Source organism: Cannabis sativa, chromosome 4 (assembly GCF_029168945.1).
Source record: "Cannabis sativa cultivar Pink pepper isolate KNU-18-1 chromosome 4, ASM2916894v1, whole genome shotgun sequence".
Taxonomy (NCBI): domain Eukaryota; kingdom Viridiplantae; phylum Streptophyta; class Magnoliopsida; order Rosales; family Cannabaceae; genus Cannabis; species Cannabis sativa.
The window spans coordinates 80,120,173-80,142,981 of record NC_083604.1 but is presented as its reverse complement, the minus strand read 5'-3'; the positions used below and the strand labels follow the sequence as shown (position 1 = coordinate 80,142,981).

At 30.4% G+C, this 22,809-nt stretch overlaps 3 protein-coding genes and 1 non-coding gene across 4 annotated transcripts; 2 read left to right on the top strand and 2 right to left on the bottom strand.

The window, feature by feature from the left end:
* Nucleotides 1–5,931: 5,931 nt before the first annotated feature.
* On the bottom strand, nucleotides 5,932–8,829 carry LOC115713933 (uncharacterized). The gene is made up of 2 exons (XM_030642417.2): nucleotides 8,376–8,829; nucleotides 5,932–7,234 (listed from the first exon to the last, which is right to left on the bottom strand). Exons 1-2 carry the CDS (start codon nucleotides 8,592–8,594, stop codon nucleotides 6,077–6,079), a joined length of 1,377 nt encoding a protein of 458 aa, XP_030498277.2. The 5' UTR covers nucleotides 8,595–8,829; the 3' UTR covers nucleotides 5,932–6,076.
* Nucleotides 8,830–11,214: 2,385 nt separating this feature from the next.
* Nucleotides 11,215–13,163, top strand: LOC115715164 (large ribosomal subunit protein uL13w). The gene is made up of 4 exons (XM_030643984.2): nucleotides 11,215–11,628; nucleotides 11,732–11,848; nucleotides 11,954–12,041; nucleotides 12,737–13,163. The coding sequence occupies exons 1-4, from the start codon at nucleotides 11,357–11,359 to the stop codon at nucleotides 12,878–12,880; spliced, it is 621 nt and encodes a 206-aa protein (XP_030499844.2). The 5' UTR covers nucleotides 11,215–11,356; the 3' UTR covers nucleotides 12,881–13,163.
* A 1,615-nt stretch (nucleotides 13,164–14,778) lies between these two features.
* On the bottom strand, nucleotides 14,779–14,860 carry TRNAS-UGA (transfer RNA serine (anticodon UGA)). The gene has a single exon. It is a non-coding gene; the product is annotated as a tRNA-Ser (tRNA).
* A 1,379-nt stretch (nucleotides 14,861–16,239) lies between these two features.
* On the top strand, nucleotides 16,240–22,458 carry LOC115714891 (probable LRR receptor-like serine/threonine-protein kinase At5g48740). The gene is made up of 16 exons (XM_061114657.1): nucleotides 16,240–16,526; nucleotides 16,629–17,169; nucleotides 17,452–17,906; nucleotides 18,301–18,418; nucleotides 18,499–18,567; nucleotides 18,672–18,740; nucleotides 18,823–18,891; nucleotides 18,998–19,069; nucleotides 19,164–19,232; nucleotides 19,557–19,804; nucleotides 19,900–20,105; nucleotides 20,453–20,579; nucleotides 20,677–20,745; nucleotides 20,832–21,021; nucleotides 21,649–21,781; nucleotides 21,869–22,458. Exons 1-16 carry the CDS (start codon nucleotides 16,448–16,450, stop codon nucleotides 22,082–22,084), a joined length of 2,730 nt encoding a protein of 909 aa, XP_060970640.1. The 5' UTR covers nucleotides 16,240–16,447; the 3' UTR covers nucleotides 22,085–22,458.
* Nucleotides 22,459–22,809: the final 351 nt, after the last annotated feature.

The following is a 22,809-nucleotide window of genomic DNA, read 5'->3' as shown; positions in this document are numbered from 1 at the left end:
ATACTTTTTGATCATGTTTTGACTAAATCTACAAAATGTACTCTTATATATGCAAAGTGAAAAAAAGAACAAGCAAAAAAAAGATTAGGTAATGTATTATACTTTTTTTATTCTATTTAACTCCCATTTTTTTTTTAAAAAAATAATAATTATTAAAAAAATAAAAGGAAGAAAAAATAATCATGTAACTCAACTCTAGCAATTCCAAATTACGATATTTTCAACATTGTATGTATTATTTTTGTTTTGTAATTTTTCTGATTTTTTATTATATTCAACTCTACTTAATTACTTACATAATATCAATATCAATATATATATAAGAGAATTTCAAAAGAATGATGTGGTACTCTCAAATTAGTTTATAGCTATTTAATTTAACTATGTTCTTAAAATTAAAATGGTATCATCTTCTTTTAATATTTTATTTTCTCTATTAAAATATAAAGGATGATAACAACTAATTAATAATAACTTTTAATAAGTAAGTTACAACACATAATAAATTACTTAATAATTTAATAACAATTAATATGAATATGAACAATCTCTTAGGCCTAAATTATTTTTCTCTATTAATTAATAATAATAATAACAACAACAATAATATATTAATACAATTATAAATTGTAATTATTATCATCTTTTACTCTTTTTATTAATAATAATAATAATAATAATAATAATAATAATCAATATCAATCAATATATTAATATAAAGTAGAGTTTTGAAGTGTTGATGCGCCATTTAAATTAGTTTACAACTATTTATCAATTTAATTTTTTAAAAAGTGGTAACATCACCTTATAATTTTCTATCAATATCAATCATCAATCAATATCTATATATAAATATAAAGGAATGCACAAAGCATTCTAGGTGGCATCTTATATGAAGTTTCTTTCTAATTCTTTGTTATCTCCATTTTTCACTTTTATTTAGTTTTTAAATTACTTTTCCATTCAATTACATCATAATAATTTATAAATTAGTAATAGTAACAATAATAACTTAATTAAGTTTGTAAAAGAGAAATTATGTGTCCAATTAATATCAATAAGTATTATAAAAATCAAAGGTTATTCAAAATAATTTATACTAATAGAATGATAATTAAATACAACACCTATTATATTTATATTTGTATTAACCGAATAAGTAAAAATACAATTAATTACCAAAAATAAATAAAAAAAAACATAAGCCAACAATAATATAATAATCTTTCAAAAAGTCAAAACAATAATAATAATTTTTCAGAAAAAATTCACTATATAATTGTAATATTTTTTTAATTCTATTTTGTCATTTTATTAGTTATTTAAATTTATATCTATTTAATATTTAAATAAGAAATATCCATATTTAAAATTTTGTAACTGATAAGAATTATTGAAAAAGAATTATGATGAATTTTAAAAAGAATTTAACAACATATTTTATTATTATATATTTATTACCTATTATTATTAATATATATAATTGTAATAGTATACATAATTAAATATTCAATTACAAATCCTTTGAAAATAAAATATATATTCAATTATAAAAGAAAATTATATACGATTCTAATACCACAAATTTATATTTACACATAATAATAATAGTAATATTAGTAATTATAATTATATATATATAAAAATTAAAAAACATTAACTAATCATTTATACACAATATATATCAAGTAGAGACTCTTCCACTTCACTTTGATTATTACAATTCCTCAAAGTCTTTTCATTTTCCTACCTACCTTTCAAGTTTTTTTTTCTACATAACATCTCACACTCATGCAATAGTTTTTCTATAAATATAATTCATTCTCTACTTGATCTCCTCACACTCCTCTCTCTCTCCCTTTTAATCTTTTAAAACTTTTTTTTTTGTGTTTTCTATTTTCATTTTCAAAAACAATGGGAGGAAAAAATTAAAATGTCATGGCTATGGAGAAGAAATCATCATCAACATTATCATCTCAATCACAAAGACAATGTCTATGAAGAAGAAGTTTAACAATAGTAATAATAATCACACCGAAGAAAAATATGTGTGTATCGAGTGTATTTATAGAAGTTTAGTATTGATCATCATGTTTTTTAGTCATGTCATTGTCTTAAGAAATCAACCTCTTACTTGTATGTATATATATTTAAACAAAGTTTCATTCACAAATAAGGGAATCTTTGACAAAAAATTAGAGGAATTTTCAAGTTAAATTGTTAGGCTATCATGTATGTGTGATTTTATTCTATGTGTAATTTTTATATTGTATATGTTTTCTTCTTTTTCTTTTAAAGAAAAAAGTGTAATTGTATGTTAAGTTGGATGTTTAATTACTATTATTATAATTAGAATAAAATATATATGATATATTATATTTTAAATTTAAAAATATAATTAAAATTATATATTATTCTGAAAATCATCATATTCTTAATTATTTAATTATTGTACATTTTTTTTATTATTTTTAAATTAAATTTCTTATAATAATCATAATTATGTAATAATAATGTAATTGATTTATTAATTCATATACATCTTTTCATCTACTTTTACATTTTTATATAATTCATAAATAACTTATAATATATATGTATATTGTTATATAAATAAATAGCATTTTTTTTACTTTTTCCCTAAGTAACTTATTTCAACATAATAAATGTATACATACCATTAACTTATTTCAACTTTCAAAACAACACAAATTTAAACAAACTTATATCAACTATCTTTCATTTTGATTTAACAATTATATATAAATATATATTATTAAAATTAAAATAAAATGAAAATAATATATACCATCAAATCATTTCTTATTAATAAAATTAATAGTGTCTTTTTAACTTTTTATAACTTACACTATTATTATTATTATTACATTCTCATAATATTTCACTATAAGAAAATCTCATTCTAAAATAATAATAATAATAATAATAATAATAATAATAATAATAATAATAATCTCATAATTGATTCTTAATTATTTAGTCTTTTATAAACAAACTAATTATTTGTATTGTGTATAAAAAAATCCTTTAAGTTTTTTAACAAATAAAAAATAGATTTTTTTTTTTATTTTAAATTATTGATTTTAATTCAATATACATAATACTATTACATATATAAAATAATAAAAAATTATTCTATTTTTCATTTAAAAATAATTGAATAATAGCAAAAGAATAAATTATAATATTTTATTTATTTAATAAAAATATTAACAATTACTCAATATATGAATTTTTAAAATAATAAAATAATTATAAATTAAATTTTATTTTTCAATAATTATAACAATAGACAGAATATGTTTAAAACTATCTCGCGAGTGCTCAATTAATTTCATACGATACTTATAAAATTTTAATTACTACAAAACAGTAAGACAAATAAATTATAGAAATAATTTGTCGCATGAATCATAATTTTATTTTCATCATTACAATTTAAGGTAGAAATTTCACATCTACATAATTTGTTAAAATAAATTCCCTTACAAACATTTCATATAGAAAAATTCTATCACTAATATTTTTTATATAAAATCCTCATTTTTTTTAATTTTAGAAAATATATAATATTGTGATAGCCCATTTTACAGTTGTCATCCTACATTCAATTTTGTAGAAAAAGTATTTCACTGACACCACAAAATAAAATGTTAAAACTTTTATAAATAGTATGTTAAGAAAAACGTTTAAACAATAATTCAAAAATAACTATATCATCAGTCACAAGCTTAAATTATTAAATTTGTTTTCTTTTTCTTTTATTTTATGATAAAAATACATGTTATTTCTTTATTAATTCCACTATTTAATATTTATCACAAATTTGCTATATTTTTGTGTATTATAAAAATAACAATTTTTTTATTTCAATAGTATTACTTTATTTATAACGTACACATAAAAATATTATATTTTAGATTATATCATTAAATAAATAAAAAAAAATTATAAAATATTTATAAAAGTTGGACAATACCGCGCAAAGCGCGGCTTAGTTCTCTAGTTGTACTATATTTGGCAACAAAAAAAATAAGACTTTATAATGTGTTTGCATAAACTTTTAGCATTGTGCTTTAATAAATTAATTAATAGTGTAAATTTTGTACTAAATTTGGCTCGAAAAATAAATTAGTCTAATTTTTAGCATAAATTTTATAATTGTGTTCTTATACACTATGAGTAAAAAAAAACTTTATTATAATAGAAATGTGTAAAAAATTAACAAAAAATTAAATTTTTATTGAAAATATATAAAAATCATATTAAATATAAAAATAAAAATACAAAAAGTTATCAATTGCATTAATATGTGGCAATAGAGTAAATAAAAAATAGTTCTTTCAAAAAAAAAAAAAAAAAAAAAAAAATAGGGTAAATAACGACATAATTATTTAAAGTTTTAAGTTTGTAAGCGGAAAATTACAGTTTTACAAACATTGGGTACTTATCTCGCTAAAAATAAACATTGGGATTATGCCACTTACAAACTTGAAACTTTGAGTACTTATGCCGTTATTTATCCTAAAAAAATATAATATTTATTATGATATAAAATTTAGCTCATACTATATTTGTGCTAAATTTCACATAACTATTTTTTTTTTAATTTTTTTTCTTTTTCTTCTTCCGAAACCACAACCCAGAGCATCGTTGTGCGTGGTGGTCGTCTTCGATCAAATGTGGTGTATGGAAAAATGACCCACAAGATCTGAAAGCTCTCAAACAAGGAAGCTAGAAACGAGGTTCTTTTAGCTTGTTGACAACCGAGAGGTCAAATTGGAGCCGAAAAGCTTCGGCTCTGGCGAGAGAGGAAAATTAAAAATATGGGGGGAGAAACTCAGGGTTTTGGAATTCGAGACCTAAGGAGCATGGATTTGTGATCCTTTTGGACCATCACGGCTGTCATGGCCTTGTCGTCATGGTTGCACAAAGAACGGAAGGGAAGAGCAAGAGAGACAGAGACATGAGAAAGAGGGAGAGGGAATTGGGTTTTATGGGGATGATGAGGGAGAGAAAGATTGAGGAAGAGGGAGCTCGAGAAAGAGATTTTCTGGGTTTACGGGACCAGAGCTCATGGTAGTCCATGGCTAGTGCCGCCACGCAAGAGAACTGTCAAGGCTGGAGCTTATAGGGGAGTTAACAAACGATAGTGGACGGAAGGAGTACAGAACAAAACGATTTTGTAGATTGGGGAGTTCAACCTTAACTATTTCAGTTTAATGGTTGATCGTGTCAAACTTAAACGTTCAAAGAGTTTAGCTATAAACTACCCTTTAAATTATATTTGTCTCCTTATCACAATTAATAAAAAAAATTACATTCAATTTTTAAGAAAATATTTAAATGAATAAATAACTTGTATCAACTTTGGATTATGGTTGAAATTTTAAGAATCAAATTTCAAACAATTTGTTACATTTTGGTCTTTTTTATTTTTTTGCAAACACGTGGAAAATAACAATTTTACTCTGATTCGAGTGAGGTAAATTATCTAAATTTTTTAAAATAATTATAAAAAGGCTATTAACACCATCATAAAATGTTTACAAAAAAAATATATTAAAAGTATCTCAATTAGACTATACTCGACTGTATGATTTTTTTTTTTTTACATAACCTACCATAGTCACTTCATATATTATAAATAAAAAAAATATAATGTACAAGAAATTCCTAACTTAAAATTTTTCTTTTGAATAATTTAATATAAAAAATTCAGGATTAGAATTGTCTTTTGCATGCCAAAACAAAAACATATTCAACAAGCTGGTTAAAATTTTGATTTCGACATCCTAATTACTTGAATTATTTTAAAAATTCAAGTAATATAGTGGTTAAAAAAATCTTAGTCATGCCAAAAAAAAATAATGAACTACCTAATCACTATCAAACAATACCACTCTCAAGTTTAGAAACATTTTCCAATAATATGAACCAATAACCATGGAGGCTTTTATGCATGAACAATCATCCAAAAGTCAAAACACATAAAATTTTGGCTGTCCAACACTACTTTATTATTTTGAGAAAGAAATATAAACCATTAACAAGTTTACTTTCTTCTGAAGAGCTTCTCCTTCATTCTTTCTACAGCAGCTCTAAGAGTTGCTTCATCTTTACAGAAGGTAAACCTCACTAAGTTCTTTCCTTCTTCCGGGTTCAAGTAAAATACACTCGTCGGTATGGCTACAACCCCGACTTCTTTGATTAAATACTCGCAAAACTCAATGTCATTGTTGGCTACCCCGAAAGGGGTGTGATCTACAACCACAAAGTAAGTCCCACTTGATGGATAAACCTTGAATCCAACAGCTTTCAACCCTTCAACCAAAATCGCCTTCTTTGCATTGTAATCCCGCCTCAGCTCCTCATAGTAAGAGTCTGGAGCTCTAAGAGCCGCGGCAGCAGCCCACTGCATAGGAGTGGAGGTAGCAAATGTGAGAAAGGCATGTGCTTGCCTGACTCCCCATGCCAGATGTGGAGGAGCTATTGCCCATCCGATCTTCCAACCCGTCAACGAGAATGTCTTACCTAGTGAATTCATTGTCACTGTTCGCTCATACATTCCTGGAAGAGAGGCTATAGAAATGTGATCCATTTCAAAGGCCAACTTATCATAAACTTCATCTGAGAAAACCAACACATCATTTTCAATGCAGAGAGATGCAATTGTATTGAGTTCTTCCCGAGTGAACATCTTTCCAGTTGGATTATGGGGAGTGTTTAGAAGAATTGCACGAGTGTTTTTCGAGATTGCTGACTTGAGCTCCTCAATAGGTAGAGCGAAATCCGGAGGGCACAATGTGATGCCCTTTACTTTAGCACCAGCCATGGATAAAGTAGCCTCATAAGAATCATAAAAAGGTGCAAAAAGGATAACCTCATCACCAGGATTTATCAAACCCAATATAGTAGCAGCTATAGCTTCAGTGCACCCAGAAGTAACAGTAATTTCTTTCTCGGGGTCCACCACAAGACCCGTATCTTTCTTGAATCGCTCAGCAATGGCTGAATTCAAGTCTGGAACTCCATAACCACGAGCATATTGATTCTTCCCATCCTTGACGGCTTGAATCGCTGCTTCCTTCACAAAATCAGGACCGTCAAAGTTGGGGAATCCTTGACCAAGGTTTATCGCCCCATGTTTAACAGCTAGATTGCTCATTTGGGTGAATATTGTTGTTTTGAACTTCTCCAAACGCTTTGCAATCTACCAGAGTATATAAACACCATTTACAGTAAGAAGAAAAACAGTAACAACATAGAAAAGTACAGCACAAAGGCATGGCAATCATTTGATTAACAATTACAGCACGATCGAGTTCTGTCCTTCAACCGAGCACCAAAACATAATTAAAGAAGATAAATAAAACGCAACAAAAGTAAGAAACTATTCCTTTTACAAGGAGGGATAGTATGAAAAAACAATGCAAATGATGAGTAATTTGAATAGCAAGATTTAACATGTAAAAAACTAAAAATAGAGTTCTCCCTTCCTTGAATCCTAATCTAATTCTTTATTTCAGCTTTGTTTAACTAGAGAACATAGAGAAATAAAAAGCAGAAACTGATTCATAACATCAAGCACGAAGCCATGAAGTAAATAAGAGTGTTCAGAGCCTGAAAATGCTTCCAATTTATGAATAAGCAATGCAGCAAATCTTTGATTTAAGTATACAAATATCAATGGTGTACTCCATCTCAAACTACAGACATGCTCTACCATAATCATCATTAAGGTTATCTCTCCGTATTTAGACTAACCTATAATATTTGAGAAACAGTAAACTATAACAACAACTCATGTTAACAATAACTCTTAAACACTGCAATAAATGAGCAACTCGAAGTCGAAACTCATATTAAGGTTAGGATTGGATTGTTTTTAAGAACAAAAGGAAAATATTGATTTTCTCTCTCATAATTTGCATCTGATTTGACTTGTAAATCAGAGACTTTAAAGTGGATAACATTACAGTTATTTGGTGTGGCCAACCAAAATTTTCGAGCCTCTAGTTAAAATTTATTGTATAATGCAGAATTCCAGATAGTTAATATAAAAACCTAATCAAAAAACAGGTGAAATTTTGTGAATTCTGAAGCCAGATTTGAAGAATACATAGATAAAAAAAAAAGGAAAGACATGATTTTGATTTAACAAATAATAAAAAAAGAACAAATCTGATAAAGGGTAACATTTGCAATAGTTTAAGTTTAAAAGAGATGAAACCAAATTATTGAAAGAAAGGAAGAAACCCCATTTCCAATTCAAGCATATAAGAAAGACCCATGAAAATACGAATCGAAATGCAGTTGAATCAATGGTTAGAAGTAAAAAAAAACAAAGGTACCTGCAATGGCGGATTGGGGTTGTGGGTTGACCCATCTTTATTGGAAGCGACCTGATTATCAGGTGTGGTGGTAGAGGTGGACATGGCGGCCGCAATAGGAATAAGTCCTCGTGTTTTGGAAGGACACCCAATTCTTCTCCTTATTTGCTTCGACAACGTTAGAAATGTCGAAGGTTTGACCCGCAATTGTGGGCGTGTCCAGGTACACTGAATTTGCATCCCAAAATACAATAAAAAAGTAAACTTTACTATCACAGTCAAGCTCCTAGGTGAGGCTGCAGTTGCAGTGGAAGAAAATTTAGGTGAGATGTTGGGGTAGTTTGATCATTGATTTTGAATACATGTATATTTTTCAAAGATGGTATTTTCGAAAAGAATAAATAAAATTTAAGTACTTTTACATTGTAATCTAGTGACATGCACTTCATCGTCTACTTGTTTTGACGTTTAAAAGAATTTTTAGTCCCATTTTTTTTTATATTAGTATATATTATAATTTTTTAAGATATTTTATAAAATTTTAAAAAATTTAGAATAATTTACAATATACAAAATAAAGTTTAAACAGTTTATTTCACACATGTATAAAATAAAATAGTCGTACAACATATTGTTTGAACTCTGTTTTTAGGATGTTAATTTTTTTTTCGAATTTTTTAAAAATTTACCGAATGTCTTAAATAACTATAATATACACGACCATGAAAAAAAAAAATTAACTAAAAAATTATTTTGGATAACAAAACAAAGAGAGGTGTGATACATTCCTTTTAAGAAAGTTTATTGTAGAATTTTTTATAAAATTATATCCCCAAACATATACTTGTGACTTATTTATTTTGTACTTGAAATAAATAATTTGAAGATAATTTTTTATATTGTAAATTATTCTTTTCAAAACCACCAAGAGGTGAGAGAGGGATGAGAAAAAAGAAGAAGTCATGAATTCAAACTTAGGACCTTAAAACTATTAAACTATTAACAGATTGTAAAATACCATTACGTTACACTCAAAAAAAAATTATTCTTTTCAAATTTTATAAAATATTTTAAATAATTATAACTTATACAATTATTAAAAAAATTTAAAATTTTTTATAAAATACCGAAACAAATAAAAACAAATAAAAAGTGAATTGCGTGTCGTAGAAACACCCAATACTACTTATTCTTTTTTGAAAAATCTCAAATATTTATGTAAACCTAAAGTTGATGGGATTAACTGAAGGGCTATTTTCAAAAATATGGGAAAAATTATTAAGGTTATGATAAATATGGCATAAAAAGTAAATACCACTAAATATGGCATTATCTAACCAATCAAACTAAAAATATGGTTTTTTTCTAAAAAAAACCATACAAAACATTAAAAAGAAATCTGAATTTAAAATTCATAAAAAATAAAAACTTAATTAAATTACTATAAAAAATATTAAAATTCCCTTCATATTTATTTTTTTTAAAAAAATAAAACAAATAAAACTATAGTGATTGCCGAAGTTGTCACTCGTGCTGGAAAAGTCACCGGAGTTTACTGTCGGCACCGGAAAAGTCGTCGGAGTAGCCGCCGGTGCCGAAAAAGTCGCCGGAGTTCTTCTTGCCGTAGAAAAAGTCGTCAAAATTAGCATTGTCGTGGAAAAATCACCAAAAGCCGGTTCTTGGTGATTTTTCGATAATTTACCGATGTGATGCCAAGTCCGACGACTATTACTGAGTTTGATGTCGGTGCGAAAAAGTTGCGGAGTAGTTCTGGTGTTGGAAAAATCGCCGAGTTATTGCGGCGTAAAAAAGTCGTCGAAGCGGCAATGTCGCCAGCAAAATCATTAGAAAAATCACCAAGAAAGTGGTTTTTTCGTCAAGAAACTGGTTTCTTCACCAAGAAAGTGGTTTCTTCATCAAGGAACTAATTTTGTTACACAACAATAATAAAGATTATGAAAACAAAACAAAAATGATATACACTGAAAATAATTGAAACCAGTTTCATCAATCAACCAAATAGAGAAAAAAAAATATAAAAAAATTACCAAGAAACTGGTTTCTTCATCAACCGAAAAAACCGGTTTCTTGGTGATTAGCCCGATAATTTTTCCTATGACAATGACAATTTTGACGAATTTCCTAGAGTTTCTTGTTGATGCGAAAAAGTCACCGGAGTACTGTCGGTGTATTAGTCGTCGAGTTGCTACCAACGCTAGAAAATTCGTCGAGCCATTGTCGTCGGAAAAATTAGGAAAAATTACCAAAAAAGCCGGTTTCTTCATCAAGAAACCGAAACCGATTTCTTGGTAATTTTTCCGCGACTATGCCAATTCTAATGACTTTTCTAAAGTTTCTTGTCGGTCTTGGGAAAAGTCGCCGGAGTAGCTGCTAGCGTCAGAAAAGTCGTCAAAATTGGCATTGTCAACGGAAAAATCACCAAGAAACCGGTTTCTTAGACTTCAAGAAACCGGTTTCTTAGACTTTAAGAAACCGGTTTCTTGGTGATTTTTCCGGCGAAAATGCCAATTCCGACGAATTTTCCGGCCGAAGAACTCCGACGACTTTTCCGCACCGACCGCTACTCCGTGACTTTTCCCGCACCTACAAAGAACTCCGTGACTTTTCCGGCATCAATGACAAATAAAACTTCCTAAACAAATAAAAACAGTAAATATGGGATTTAGAAACCTAATTACATATATATGGCATATCAAATACCATACAAAAACCTAAAAATAAAAAAATACCATATAAATTGGCCAAACTTAAATGTGCCATATTTATCATAAGAACTTTTAAAATCCCATACTAAGTGTAATTTCCTCTTAACTGAATTATTTGGGCCAATATTAATAGATGGCCCAAATAATCTAATTCGATGTTAGTCTCTTTCCCAGAAACCCTAGTGTTCTTCACCATCTTATAATCTCCTCCATAACCCTAAAAATGGAGCTTAGACAGAGAAACACCAGAAAAACCAGAGTGTCGAGAGGGACAAAATGGTGTCAGGCTCAGGAATCTGCGCAAAGAGAGTGGTGGTGGACGCAAGGCACCACATGCTCGGTCGATTGGCGTCGATCGTAGCTAAGGAGCTTTTGAATGGTCAGAAAGTGGTCGTGGTTCGATGCGAGGAGCTTTGTATTTCGGGAGGTCTAGTGAGGCAGAAGATGAAGTACTTGAGGTTTCTCCGTAAGCGAATGAACACGAAGCCTTCCCATGGTCCCATTCACTTCCGTGCTCCCGCTAAGATCTTCTGGCGTACAGTTCGTGGGTCAGTTCAGTATTTCCCCTTTCATTTTGCCCTAAATTGAGTAATGTAAAGTTTCATGTCGCTGAAATCGATTTGGGTACCGTTTTTCTTTTTGGCTATGTAGAATGATCCCACACAAGACTAAGCGTGGTGCAGCTGCACTCGAGAGATTGAAGGCCTATGAAGGTGTTCCTGCGCCATATGATAGGACCAAGAGGATGGTGATCCCTGATGCTCTCAAGTAAGTATTTTTATGTGTTTTGATATTACAGTTTGATTTATTCCAATTTTGTTTTTATTTGATTGGTTTTGTGATATGGGTTCTATTGAATATGTGAAATTTTAGGGTGTTGAGGTTGCAAAAGGGCCATAAATATTGCTTGTTGGGAAGGTTATCATCAGAGGTTGGATGGAACCATTATGACACCATCAGGGTAAGATTTATTTCTCTAATTAAATTATACTTGTCTATCTAGTTTATTGAGCTTATGAAATGGATATAATATATTAGCCAAATCTTTTTGTTGAAATTTGAATTGGAGTTATTGGTAAAATAGATTGTAAAATGTTATTATCCAAATTAGGATCAATATTGTTTCAGATTGTAGTACTAGTAAGTAAGATACTTAATGATAATGCTTGCTTAAGATTTTAGGAAGACGTTTAGATTTAGCTTATGTTGATATTATTTTGATTTCAAGTTAGAAATTATACTCACATTTTAATGCGTAATTAGACTCTGTTATTTCATCAGTAATTGTAAGAATGTATTGGGTGATGACTTGTTGGAATTTGAATGGTAGTTATTGGCATTGTAGATTGTAAAATGTTATTATCCAAATTAGTATCAATGTTATTTCATATTGTAGTACTAGTAAGTAAGATACTTAATGATAGTGTTTGCTTAAGATTTCAGGAAGACATTTAGATTTTGCTTCAGGTGATACTATTTAGCTTTCAAGTTAGAAATTATACAATCACATTTTAATGAATAGTTAGACTGTCTTGTTTCATCTGTAACTGTAAGAATGTATTGGGTAAGACTGTCTTAGTTCCAACGATCTTGGCCATGTAATGTCTATCAATATGTGAAGGAGAAATTCATTTTCTGAAATTTCTCTGTGCTCAGGAACTTGAAAAGAAGAGGAAGGAGAAGGCTCAGCTGTCATACGAAAGGAAGAAGCAACTGAATAAACTTAGGTTGAAAGCTGAAACTACTGCAGATGAGAAATTAGGTTCCCAACTAGACATTATTTCTGCTGTCAAATACTAATTATTTACCAGAAAAACTAGTTAGGTACCTCCAATTTTGTCAGGTCTCTGAGTTTCATCCATTGATTTCATATTTTTATTATTTTTTTTTAAATGAACGGCCACCTTGATATCTTTTGTTATTTAGTGTAGAATTTTTCTTTCATATCTATTAATTTACACTTTCATTTACTACTCAAAAGTCAGAACACAGCTCTTTGGTTTTGTGGTCTTTAATTCTTCATTAAAGAAAAGCTCCAAACTTTGTTTTTATGATCATCTATTCCTATTGAACTTTATCACCAGGCATTTGTGTAAAGCTAATTGACTTTATTTAATCTAGTGTGAATCTAATAGCTTTTTAATTAAATTGCAAAAGTGATGAGGTGTAAGGTGAATGATAGTGAATCTTTTGTTTTGTAATTTTGCATTAGAGCATTTGTGAAATTGGGAAGTTGTATTTTGTATAGTTGATTTCATTAATGTGCAGAAGAAATTCAATCCAAATAGATATAGTATGAGCAGTGTGATGTTATGTATTAAAGAGTATGCATAAATTTATATGTTCATCAAATTAAATTTATTTTTTCTTATAATTGCGCCAATTTATTAGAGAGTGAGTCTCAGAGATCATTTAATAGAACAACGTTCATAAAAAGAAAGGGAAAATATATGTGAAACTTTAGGAAAAATCTATAATACATTTTGGTATACCATTTATTTTTGAGAATTTTTTAGTCTAATCAAGTTTATAGTATTGAAAATAAAGTTAATTGTTGTTAATTATTTTTATTGCTATCAACCAAATTAGACTGGTAAACAAAGAATCCTAAAATGGAAATTTGAAATTCCATGCTTAAAATGCCTTATAATTTTTCCCCTAACTACATAGTTATTAAAATTGGTACTATATGACAACTTTTTTAATTTTCCTAAATTACTCCTCCCATTTCAAACCCCTCCCTCTCATCCTCTCTCTTCCTCTCGCACAGCCGCCAGCCCCAGTACCCACTCCTCATAACCACTATTTTTTCAATCGAAGCTCAACCCCGTCCCCACCGTGCTTCGTCGACGCTCAACCCCGACCCACCCACGCCGTCAACGCTCAACCCCGACCAACCAGAACCGACGACCCCGAACCCCACGAAAATGCCCCTCTCTCTTCCTCTCTCTCACCGTGAGTGACCGCCCCCACTGCCAAACACACCACGGCTCACCTCCACCACCCACCCACTGTTGACCGCCCCCTCTCACTCTCTTCGTCTCTCTCGGACCCGAACAGAAAAAAAAAAGCATATGGTCCGATGGTGGACCATATGCTTTTTTTTTTTTCAATTTGAGGAAAACGAAGAGAGAGAGAGAGTCGGACCCCATCGGACCATGTGGTCCGACCATCGGATCGGACCATGTGCATTTTTTTTTTGTTCGGTCCGAGAGAGAGAGAGAGAGAGAGAGAGAGAGAGAGAGAGAGAGAGAGAGAGAGAGAGAGAGAGAGAGAGAGAGAGAGAGAGAGAGAGAGAGAGAGAGAGAGAGAGAGAGAGAGAGAGAGAGAGAGAGAGAGAGAGAGAGAGAGAGAGAGAGAGAGAGAGAGAGAGGTATTTTTTGGGTTTTGAAAAAAGTGTCATATTTTTTGTAGTGTAAAATGTATTGGTCTAAAAAAAAAAATTTAAACATTTTTAAGTATAGAAAATCAAATTTCCCTTAAGAATAGTCTTACAATTCTACTGAAATTGGGGACAAATGGTGATGCAATCATATTACTCAAATCCAATTTTATACATATTTACACTTCTAATTGTTGCACTCACTAACATTTAAAGAAGATTTCACACTTTATTTGTTTTTTTAAAACTAAATTTGTATTACATAAATACTTTGGGTGAATTAATAATAAATTGTAGAAAAATTAAAAAGCAAAAACGTCGACAGCAGGGTTCGAACCTGCGCGGGCGAAGCCCAACAGATTTCAAGTCTGTCTCCTTAACCACTCGGACATATCGACTTTTGTTTAATCCTAACTTAAAACTATAATTATCCTTAATCACAAATCTTGTTCAATATTTTATATATAAATATTACAAAATAATTGTTTTGCTTTAATTAAATGAAAGTATAAATAGTTTTCTTTCCACAAAAGGGACCATTAGAACCACATAAATATTTGTGGATCAAAGTATAAAATTGAAAGCAAAAACAATTACACATGAGCTAACACAACATAACATACCATAATAATATCATTGTGTTATGATTTATATAATGCCCATGCGGCTTTCTTAAGCATCCTATGCATCTCCCACTATTTCTGCTAATTAATTTCTCTTGAAACTTCAATTGCAAGCTTTGACTTTTGATGTTCATATCTTTCCTTTTCCTTTTTTTTTTCTTACCCACTTTATAGTTTATATAATCAAATCTCTTTTTCTCAATGAAAATTCAAAAATATTATCCTATAAATTTGAGTTTTCTTCATAGCAATGCTTATTTCACCAAATGCTAATGATTTATGCATATGCATTGTTTTTCAAATATTTCAAGATGAATACTTAAATTACTTAATTAGATATAGTTAAGGATAATTTGATCATACTAATAAATTTGTTGACTAAATTTGAGTCCAAATCCAATAGTACTGGTTATATTCTAGTTGGTTCTTATTATAATAAACAAAATAAGAATATTAGAGAGACATGACATGAAATATGAAATGTGAAGGTATTAAAGTATATGGTGTTTTAAGTGCTCCCTAAACCTTTTTTATGTTTTCATCATCTATCTACATAGTTTTAATTTTATTTTATTTTAATTATATGACAATGTATATTGTAGTTGTTTAGTATGTACTTTACAAAGTTAAGATAAATTTGAAATAATTTACAATACAAAAGAAACTGTATAAAATATAAAAGAACTATTTAAACTTTGCTTTAGTGCATTAACCTATTTTAAATATTTTAAAATTTTGCATGATGTTTTGAGTGACTATACACTATTATATAAAATAATTGAGATAAAAACTATCTGGATGTTGAAAACACCAAAGGGTGTACTGTAGAATTTTGCTAAAATATATGATATGAGAGACTAGTGGTGTGGTGTGGTGTTCTTACTAAGCCTTCAACCGAAAGTTGGCTATGGTGTTCAGAAGAGTCTACTTTTTCAATACAAAGTACAAACATTAATAGTAAGTACTAAGTACCACTCCTATACTTGTACACAATTGGTTTGTTTAGTATATCTTAAGCTACTACTACTAGTATTGTATTTACAACCAATCATAAATCATTATCATAATTGCCACTCCTCCATCATCACCCTTCCCCCTAACGAACTTTTCTTTTTTTCTCTTTACGTCTTCACATTTATATACATTTATATTTATATATATATATATATATATAGAGAGAGAGAGAGAGAGAGAAGAAAGAAACCACTTTTACTCATTGCACTTTCATCAAATTGTCACTCCCACACTAAGAAACAATCATTTTCTCTTTCTTTCCCCATACAACGGTAAAGATCCTTTCTTTTTGGTCTCTCTTGTCTTGTTATAGAGGACTACTTCATTTTCATAACTTCTCATACTTCAATGGAGAAGAAAAGTTTCTGGGTGTTTTTCATTTTGTTTTCTGGCTTTTGGGTACTTGCTTTATCTGATATTAAAGATGGTATGCAAATTTTTTGTTCTCTTTTGGTCATTTTAAGTACTTTTTGAGATTGAAACTAATGCTTGATTTATAATAATGTATAATGGGGTCTTATTTTTGCAGGTTTCTTGAGCTTATCTTGTGGTGGAACCTCAAATTATACTGATTCATCTGGTGTGTTATGGATCCCAGATAGTGATTATATTAGCTTAGGCAACATAACTACCATTAAATACAATCAAAACAACTTCACAACAACTGTTTCAGCTCGGTATTTTCCAGTTTTCAGAAGTAGAAAGTGTTATAGGATACCATTAAAGAATACATCTTCTTTGGTTCTTATTAGAGCTAAGTTTGTGTACAAAAACTATGATGGTCTTGGTAAGCCTCCATCATTCTCTGTTTCACTTGGTACAGCCATTGTTGGCACTATAGACCTTGCCAAAAATGATCCTCAGATAGAAGAGTTTGTATGGCCAGTTAGTAAAGAGACATTGTCGTTTTGTTTGCTTGGTGTTCGACGAAAAGGCGCGCCTGTTATTTCTTCACTTGAGGTTAGACCACTTCCTCAGGGAGCTTACACAAGTGGTGTTGAAGATTTTCAACATAAGTCTCTTAGGAAGAATCATAGAATTAATTGTGGTTACACAAATGGTTCTCTTAGGTATGAACCTTTCACTTTCAACCTCTTATACATTAGATTCTTCAATATTTTTAGGCTAAATGACATTTTGAATTCTGTGCTTATAAAAGTTATTGATCAGACCCTTGTTTTGTTAAATGACAACCAATTTAGTTTATTTTGTACCATTTTGAAAAATACAGAGTCCAAATTGTCATTTATCAAAACAGATAGTCCAGTTTATAATTTTTACAAAACACAGAATCTGAAATATTTACCTATGTTTTTATGGTAGTTTTCTTAATTGGGTTTCTTTCAAAACAGGTACCCTTTTGATCCATATGATAGAATATGGGATTCTGATATGAACTATACACCATTTCATGTGTCAGCTGGGTTTAAGATTCAACATAGTTTCAATGTGTCTGAAAGTCTTAAGGAGAGTCCTCCACCTGCCATTCTTCAAACTGCCAGAGTCTTGGCTAGAAGAGATGTTTTGACTTACAACTTGTCTCTTGATACTCTTGGTGACTGTTACATCATCCTATATTTTGCTGGGATTCTTCCTGTGTTTCCTTCTTTTGATGTTTTAATCAATGGGGAGGTTGTACAGTCAAACTATACTGTTAAAACTTCAGAAGTTAGTGCTTTACATGTTACAAGAAAAGGACTAAAAAGCTTGAATATCACACTTAAGACTGCAAGCTTCTATCCTCAAGTCAATGCAATTGAAGCATATGAGATCCTTGATATTCCATTAGAAGCTTCATCAACCACAGGTAATTGTAAACAATTTAATCTGCTGCATACTTGTAGACTATTAGGACTTAGGATCCACATTGACCAAGTATGAGATTGGTTAGTAGTAGTACATAACTACTCTAATGCTAGCTTTTGGGAGTTAGTTCTACCCAAGCTGTTGTACCAAGTGGTATCAGAGTCATCCACTCTCAAGTGGGACTGACGTCGCGGATGGGGTGATATGTGAATTAGGCCCAGGCCACCCCCCTCCAAAAGGGGATGTATCCAAGTATGAGATTGGTTTGTAGTATATAACTATTTGAGTACCCTTTTCTTTTAGGCGAGTTCTACCCAAGTGGTTGTATCATATCCTTGATGAGATGATTAACATATTTAATACTTGGTTAACTTGTTTTCTACAATCTTTTTCAGTTTCTGCTCTTGGGGTTATTCAACAGTCTACTGGTTTAGAACTTGGATGGGAGGATGATCCATGTTCTCCTATATCATGGGATCATGTTGAATGTGAAGGAAGCCTTGTCACATCATTGTATAAAACCTTTTTGAGTTCTTTATTTTTTTAATCTCTTTCATCTTGGGTTTTGAACTTAATGTTCTTTCTCTTGTTAGGGAGCTTCCAAATATCAATCTGAGGTCAATTAGTCCAACGTTTGGTGACTTACTGGATCTTAAGAAATTGTAAGTCAAAGATTTGACCATTCTTCTGTGATAATAACAAACATTCAATTACTAATACTATTTTACTCATTACATCCATCCATGCTTGGTTTTTGTATTCCCAGGAATTTGCATAACACTTCTCTTGGTGGTGAAATTCAGAATTTGGGTAGCTTACAACATCTTGAGAAATTGTATTATCAAACCCTTCATAAACTCCATTTTTTGTTTTTCTCAATCATCTTAGACCATTATTGAATCAAGTATTATTGACAGGAATCTGAGTTTCAATAGGCTAACAACCTTTGGTTCTGATTTGGAGAGCTTAGTTAATCTTCAAGTTTTGTGAGTTTTGTTTCTATAGTAACCAAGAGAAACTTGACCTTTTTTGATATATTTTCTTGACAATATTGTTGCATTCTTTAGAGCTGTTTTTCCTTTTTATATCCAGGGATTTGCAACACAATAGATTACAAGGGACAGTTCCAGACAGCTTGGGAGAGTTGGAGGACCTTCATTTATTGTATGAAATTTTCAGAATTCTTGCAATACAAAACTCTTCTCTTCTAATCTCAATATACATGTTGATAATTTTTCTTGACATGATATCGTCTCAGGAATCTTGAAAATAATAGGCTTCAAGGTGCTCTTCCACCATCTTTGAACAGAGAAAGTTTGGAAGTTAGGTAAAGAATTTAGGAATAATTGCAGGTTAAGTATCTGAAATTTTGAGTTTGTTACGGGCATAAAACTCAATGATTTTTTTTACGGCTTAAGTAACTCATTGTTAGTAAATTTGTAATTTTCATCTAGTTTCGTCAGTACAGATTTTGAGTTTGTACTGATGAAACTGGACAAAAATTAAAGTTATACCAACAATAGATACTTATGTTTATACCACTTACAAACTCAAAACTTTGAATACTTATGCTGCTATTTATCCAAACATTTACACCACATATCTTTCATGCATCAAATTTTAGTATTATGACATACCATTTTTCATGCAGAACATCTGGGAATCTTTGCCTTTCTTTCTCTGCAATGGCTTGCAACGACGTGTCGTCTACCCCTTCACTTGAGACACCCCAAGTTACCATCTTAGACAAAAAGCAGCACAATTCTTCTGTATATAACCATTTAGCTATTATACTTAGTGTCACTGGGGGTGCCTTGCTTGCTCTACTCTGTATCTCAGTAGCAATATTTTTCTATGTGAGGATTAAGAAAAGTGCTCATGAAGTCTCATACACACAAAGTATTTAAAAACCATGCAAACCCCTTTTCTCATTTGAACTTAATTACTTTCTTTCTTGCTTTTTAAGTGATCATTTCTTTTTCTTGCCATTCAAGATATTGCAGCCGATATTCGAAACTGGAATTCAGCTAAAGTTTTCAGTCACAAAGAAATCAAAGCTGCAACCAATAACTTCAAGGAGGTGATTGGCCGAGGTAGCTTTGGATCAGTTTACTTTGGAAAGCTACGTGATGGAAAGCTTGTGGCTGTGAAAGTTCGTTTTGATAAATCCCAACTTGGAGCTGATTCTTTTGTCAATGAGGTTATCTATGTGAACTACACATTGAGTTTAAGGCTATTTATTATAATTTAAAGTTACTTTAGTAATGGAGTATGCAAATAATATAAACAAACACAATTCAATTTGATATATATCAAAATTCGAGGGACATGATTTGATACATGAGCAGTCACTATATTAGGGTCCATTAGTAAAATTGAACTGAATTGAACAGAAGTACTCGAATCCAACAATCCCGATAGTATATATTAAAGTTTTGGGGTAAAAATCATAATTAACCGAAATTTAATATACCAGGACTTGAACAGATAAGTTCTCCTTGTTAACTTCTTTTAATGCTTTTTTCCAATATCTTGGAATGTTTTCAGGTGTGTCTCTTGTCACAAATTCGCCATCAAAATCTTGTGACTTTAGAAGGATTTTGCTATGAATCAAAGCAGCAAATACTTGTTTATGAGTATCTGCCCGGTGGATCATTGGCTGACCATCTTTATGGTATGTTAATGTGAATCCATTAAAGCAATTTCATTGATCTATTTTCTGATATGAGTTGCAGGGCATCCATTATTAACACATATCAAGTTCATTTCAGGTCCAAAAAGCCGAAAAGTTTCGCTGAGCTGGGTTCGCAGACTGAAAATCGCAGTTGATGCTGCTAAAGGTTCCTTTCTTTTCCATAACTATAATTTGAATTTCTGAAAGAACAAAGATCTCATATGAAGAAAAAAAAATACATTTCTTTTGAAGGACTTGACTATCTACATAATGGGAGTGAACCAAGAATTATACACCGTGATGTGAAGTGTAGTAACATTCTTTTGGATGTGGAGATGAATGCTAAGGTTTGTGATTTTGGCCTCTCTAAGCAAGTGACTCAGGCAGATGCAAGTCATGTCACCACTGTTGTCAAAGGCACTGCTGGCTATCTTGATCCAGAGTAAGATTTTTTCTCAAGTTTGTATACTCTGAAATAATGATATGAAAATAAGAATGAGAATAAAAATAGGAATGAAATGGAATCAAATTTAAAATGTATAAAAATGGTCATCCTTCTATTTCAAAATGGAATAGTCATTCTACCAAAATAATAAAAAGTAATAATTTAAAATGCAACCAAATAAAAGAATTGAATAAAATTTATTTCATTTCCATTTTGTTTTATTTTATTACTTCCAAACAAACACCACCTATCAGTAACTAATTGATGTAGAAAATATATACCATTGATATATTGAGATTTAAGAAATAATGTAGATTGACAATATAATACTAACTTACTGAATCTTCCTACAAAATCTTAATTGGATTGTGTCTCCCATCAAAGACTTTAATTGATTAAAAAAATTTACACTTCTCCTTCAATTAAATTTCATTCACACAGATACTAAGTTTATTAACTATAAATCACTAAGTACATTGGCTAAAATGGCAAAGAAACAATCTATCAACCCATATTTTAATAAAATAATTATAATGTTAATGTGCCCCCTACTTGGAATATGAGAGTTAAAAACAAAAAGGATTCCTCTTTGTTTTGACCTTTGTGTATAACAATGATATGCAGATATTATACAACTCAGCAGTTGACTGAGAAAAGTGATGTATACAGCTTTGGAGTTGTTCTTCTAGAGCTCATTTGTGGGAGAGAACCACTTACTCATTCTGGAATTCCAGATTCATTCAATCTAGTTCTATGGGTATATATAAAAACCAACCTCAAAGTTCCTAATTGTTGCTTTTTTTCCTTATGAAAAGTCTTGACATTTTGCATTGAAAAATTGCAGGCCAAACCATACTTACAGGCAGGTGCATATGAGGTTGTGGATGATAGCTTAAAGGGAAGTTTCGATATCGAAAGCATGAGAAAGGCAGCCTTGGTTGCTGTTAGGTCTGTGGAGAGAGACGCGTCACAGAGACCAACCATTGCACAAGTGTTGGCTGAGCTCAAAGAAGCTTACAGTATTCAACTGGCATATCTTGCATCTATTCATGACATGTGATCTCTAATGTTATGGTTATATATTAAAATTGTATGCACACACATATACACACAAAAGTATATTAGAGCCAAGAACAGTTAATAGTAAGGAATACTTTCTTAATCTCCTTAACAACTTCTGCTTTATTATGAGTTTCATGAGTTAGATTAGCTATAAGTTTACAGCATAAATTATCTACTATTAAATGTGTAATACACTTTAGCAATGTGCTTAGTATTGTGTGGTTGTGAAAATGTAATACCACACTGATAATGAAGATGTGTTTTGGCTTTATCATAAACATAAAACGCCATAAAAATACAATCAAACTAATTTTCTTTCAATTGTAATTATTGGAATAGTCTTCGTGTTGAAATTGAAATACTGTTTGGTAATATCAGTCAGTAGTGATGAAATTACTTTATGTTAGCTGCAAGTTAGGCATATTGTAAGTAAAACACGTTATTTTAGATTTAGCTATGAAAAGATATACTTTTGCGCCTTTATTTGCGGAATGACCGTTGGAAATTTGTCAGTTTTAATACAAATTTGTAATAAGTAGTTCCGGTTGATTCAATAAATTCAGTATCTTTCTTCCACCTCTCTTCTTCTCTCTTTCTATCTTTATCTAAATTTAATTTTATTTAAGAAAGAAGAATGGGAAAGATAAGTAGCGATTAAAAAAGTAAATTTGGAGAACCACCATCGGCTCCGAAGAGACTGTCGTACCCGCACCCAAAATCAGT

Excerpts from the sequence above, each read along its gene's own strand:
- LOC115713933 (XM_030642417.2), bottom strand. The coding sequence starts at position 8,594 with ATGCAAATTCAGTGTACCTGGACACGCCCACAATTGCGGGTCAAACCT. Across the intron at positions 7,235-8,375 it reads ACCCCAATCCGCCATTGCAG|ATTGCAAAGCGTTTGGAGAA; the intron begins GTACCTTTGTTT and ends ATACTCTGGTAG.
- LOC115715164 (XM_030643984.2), top strand. The coding sequence starts at position 11,357 with ATGGTGTCAGGCTCAGGAATCTGCGCAAAGAGAGTGGTGGTGGACGCA. Across the intron at positions 11,849-11,953 it reads GTGATCCCTGATGCTCTCAA|GGTGTTGAGGTTGCAAAAGG; the intron begins GTAAGTATTTTT and ends GTGAAATTTTAG. Across the intron at positions 12,042-12,736 it reads ACCATTATGACACCATCAGG|GAACTTGAAAAGAAGAGGAA; the intron begins GTAAGATTTATT and ends CTCTGTGCTCAG.
- LOC115714891 (XM_061114657.1), top strand. The coding sequence starts at position 16,448 with ATGGAGAAGAAAAGTTTCTGGGTGTTTTTCATTTTGTTTTCTGGCTTT. Across the intron at positions 17,170-17,451 it reads TACACAAATGGTTCTCTTAG|GTACCCTTTTGATCCATATG; the intron begins GTATGAACCTTT and ends CTTTCAAAACAG. Across the intron at positions 20,580-20,676 it reads ATTGGCTGACCATCTTTATG|GTCCAAAAAGCCGAAAAGTT; the intron begins GTATGTTAATGT and ends AGTTCATTTCAG.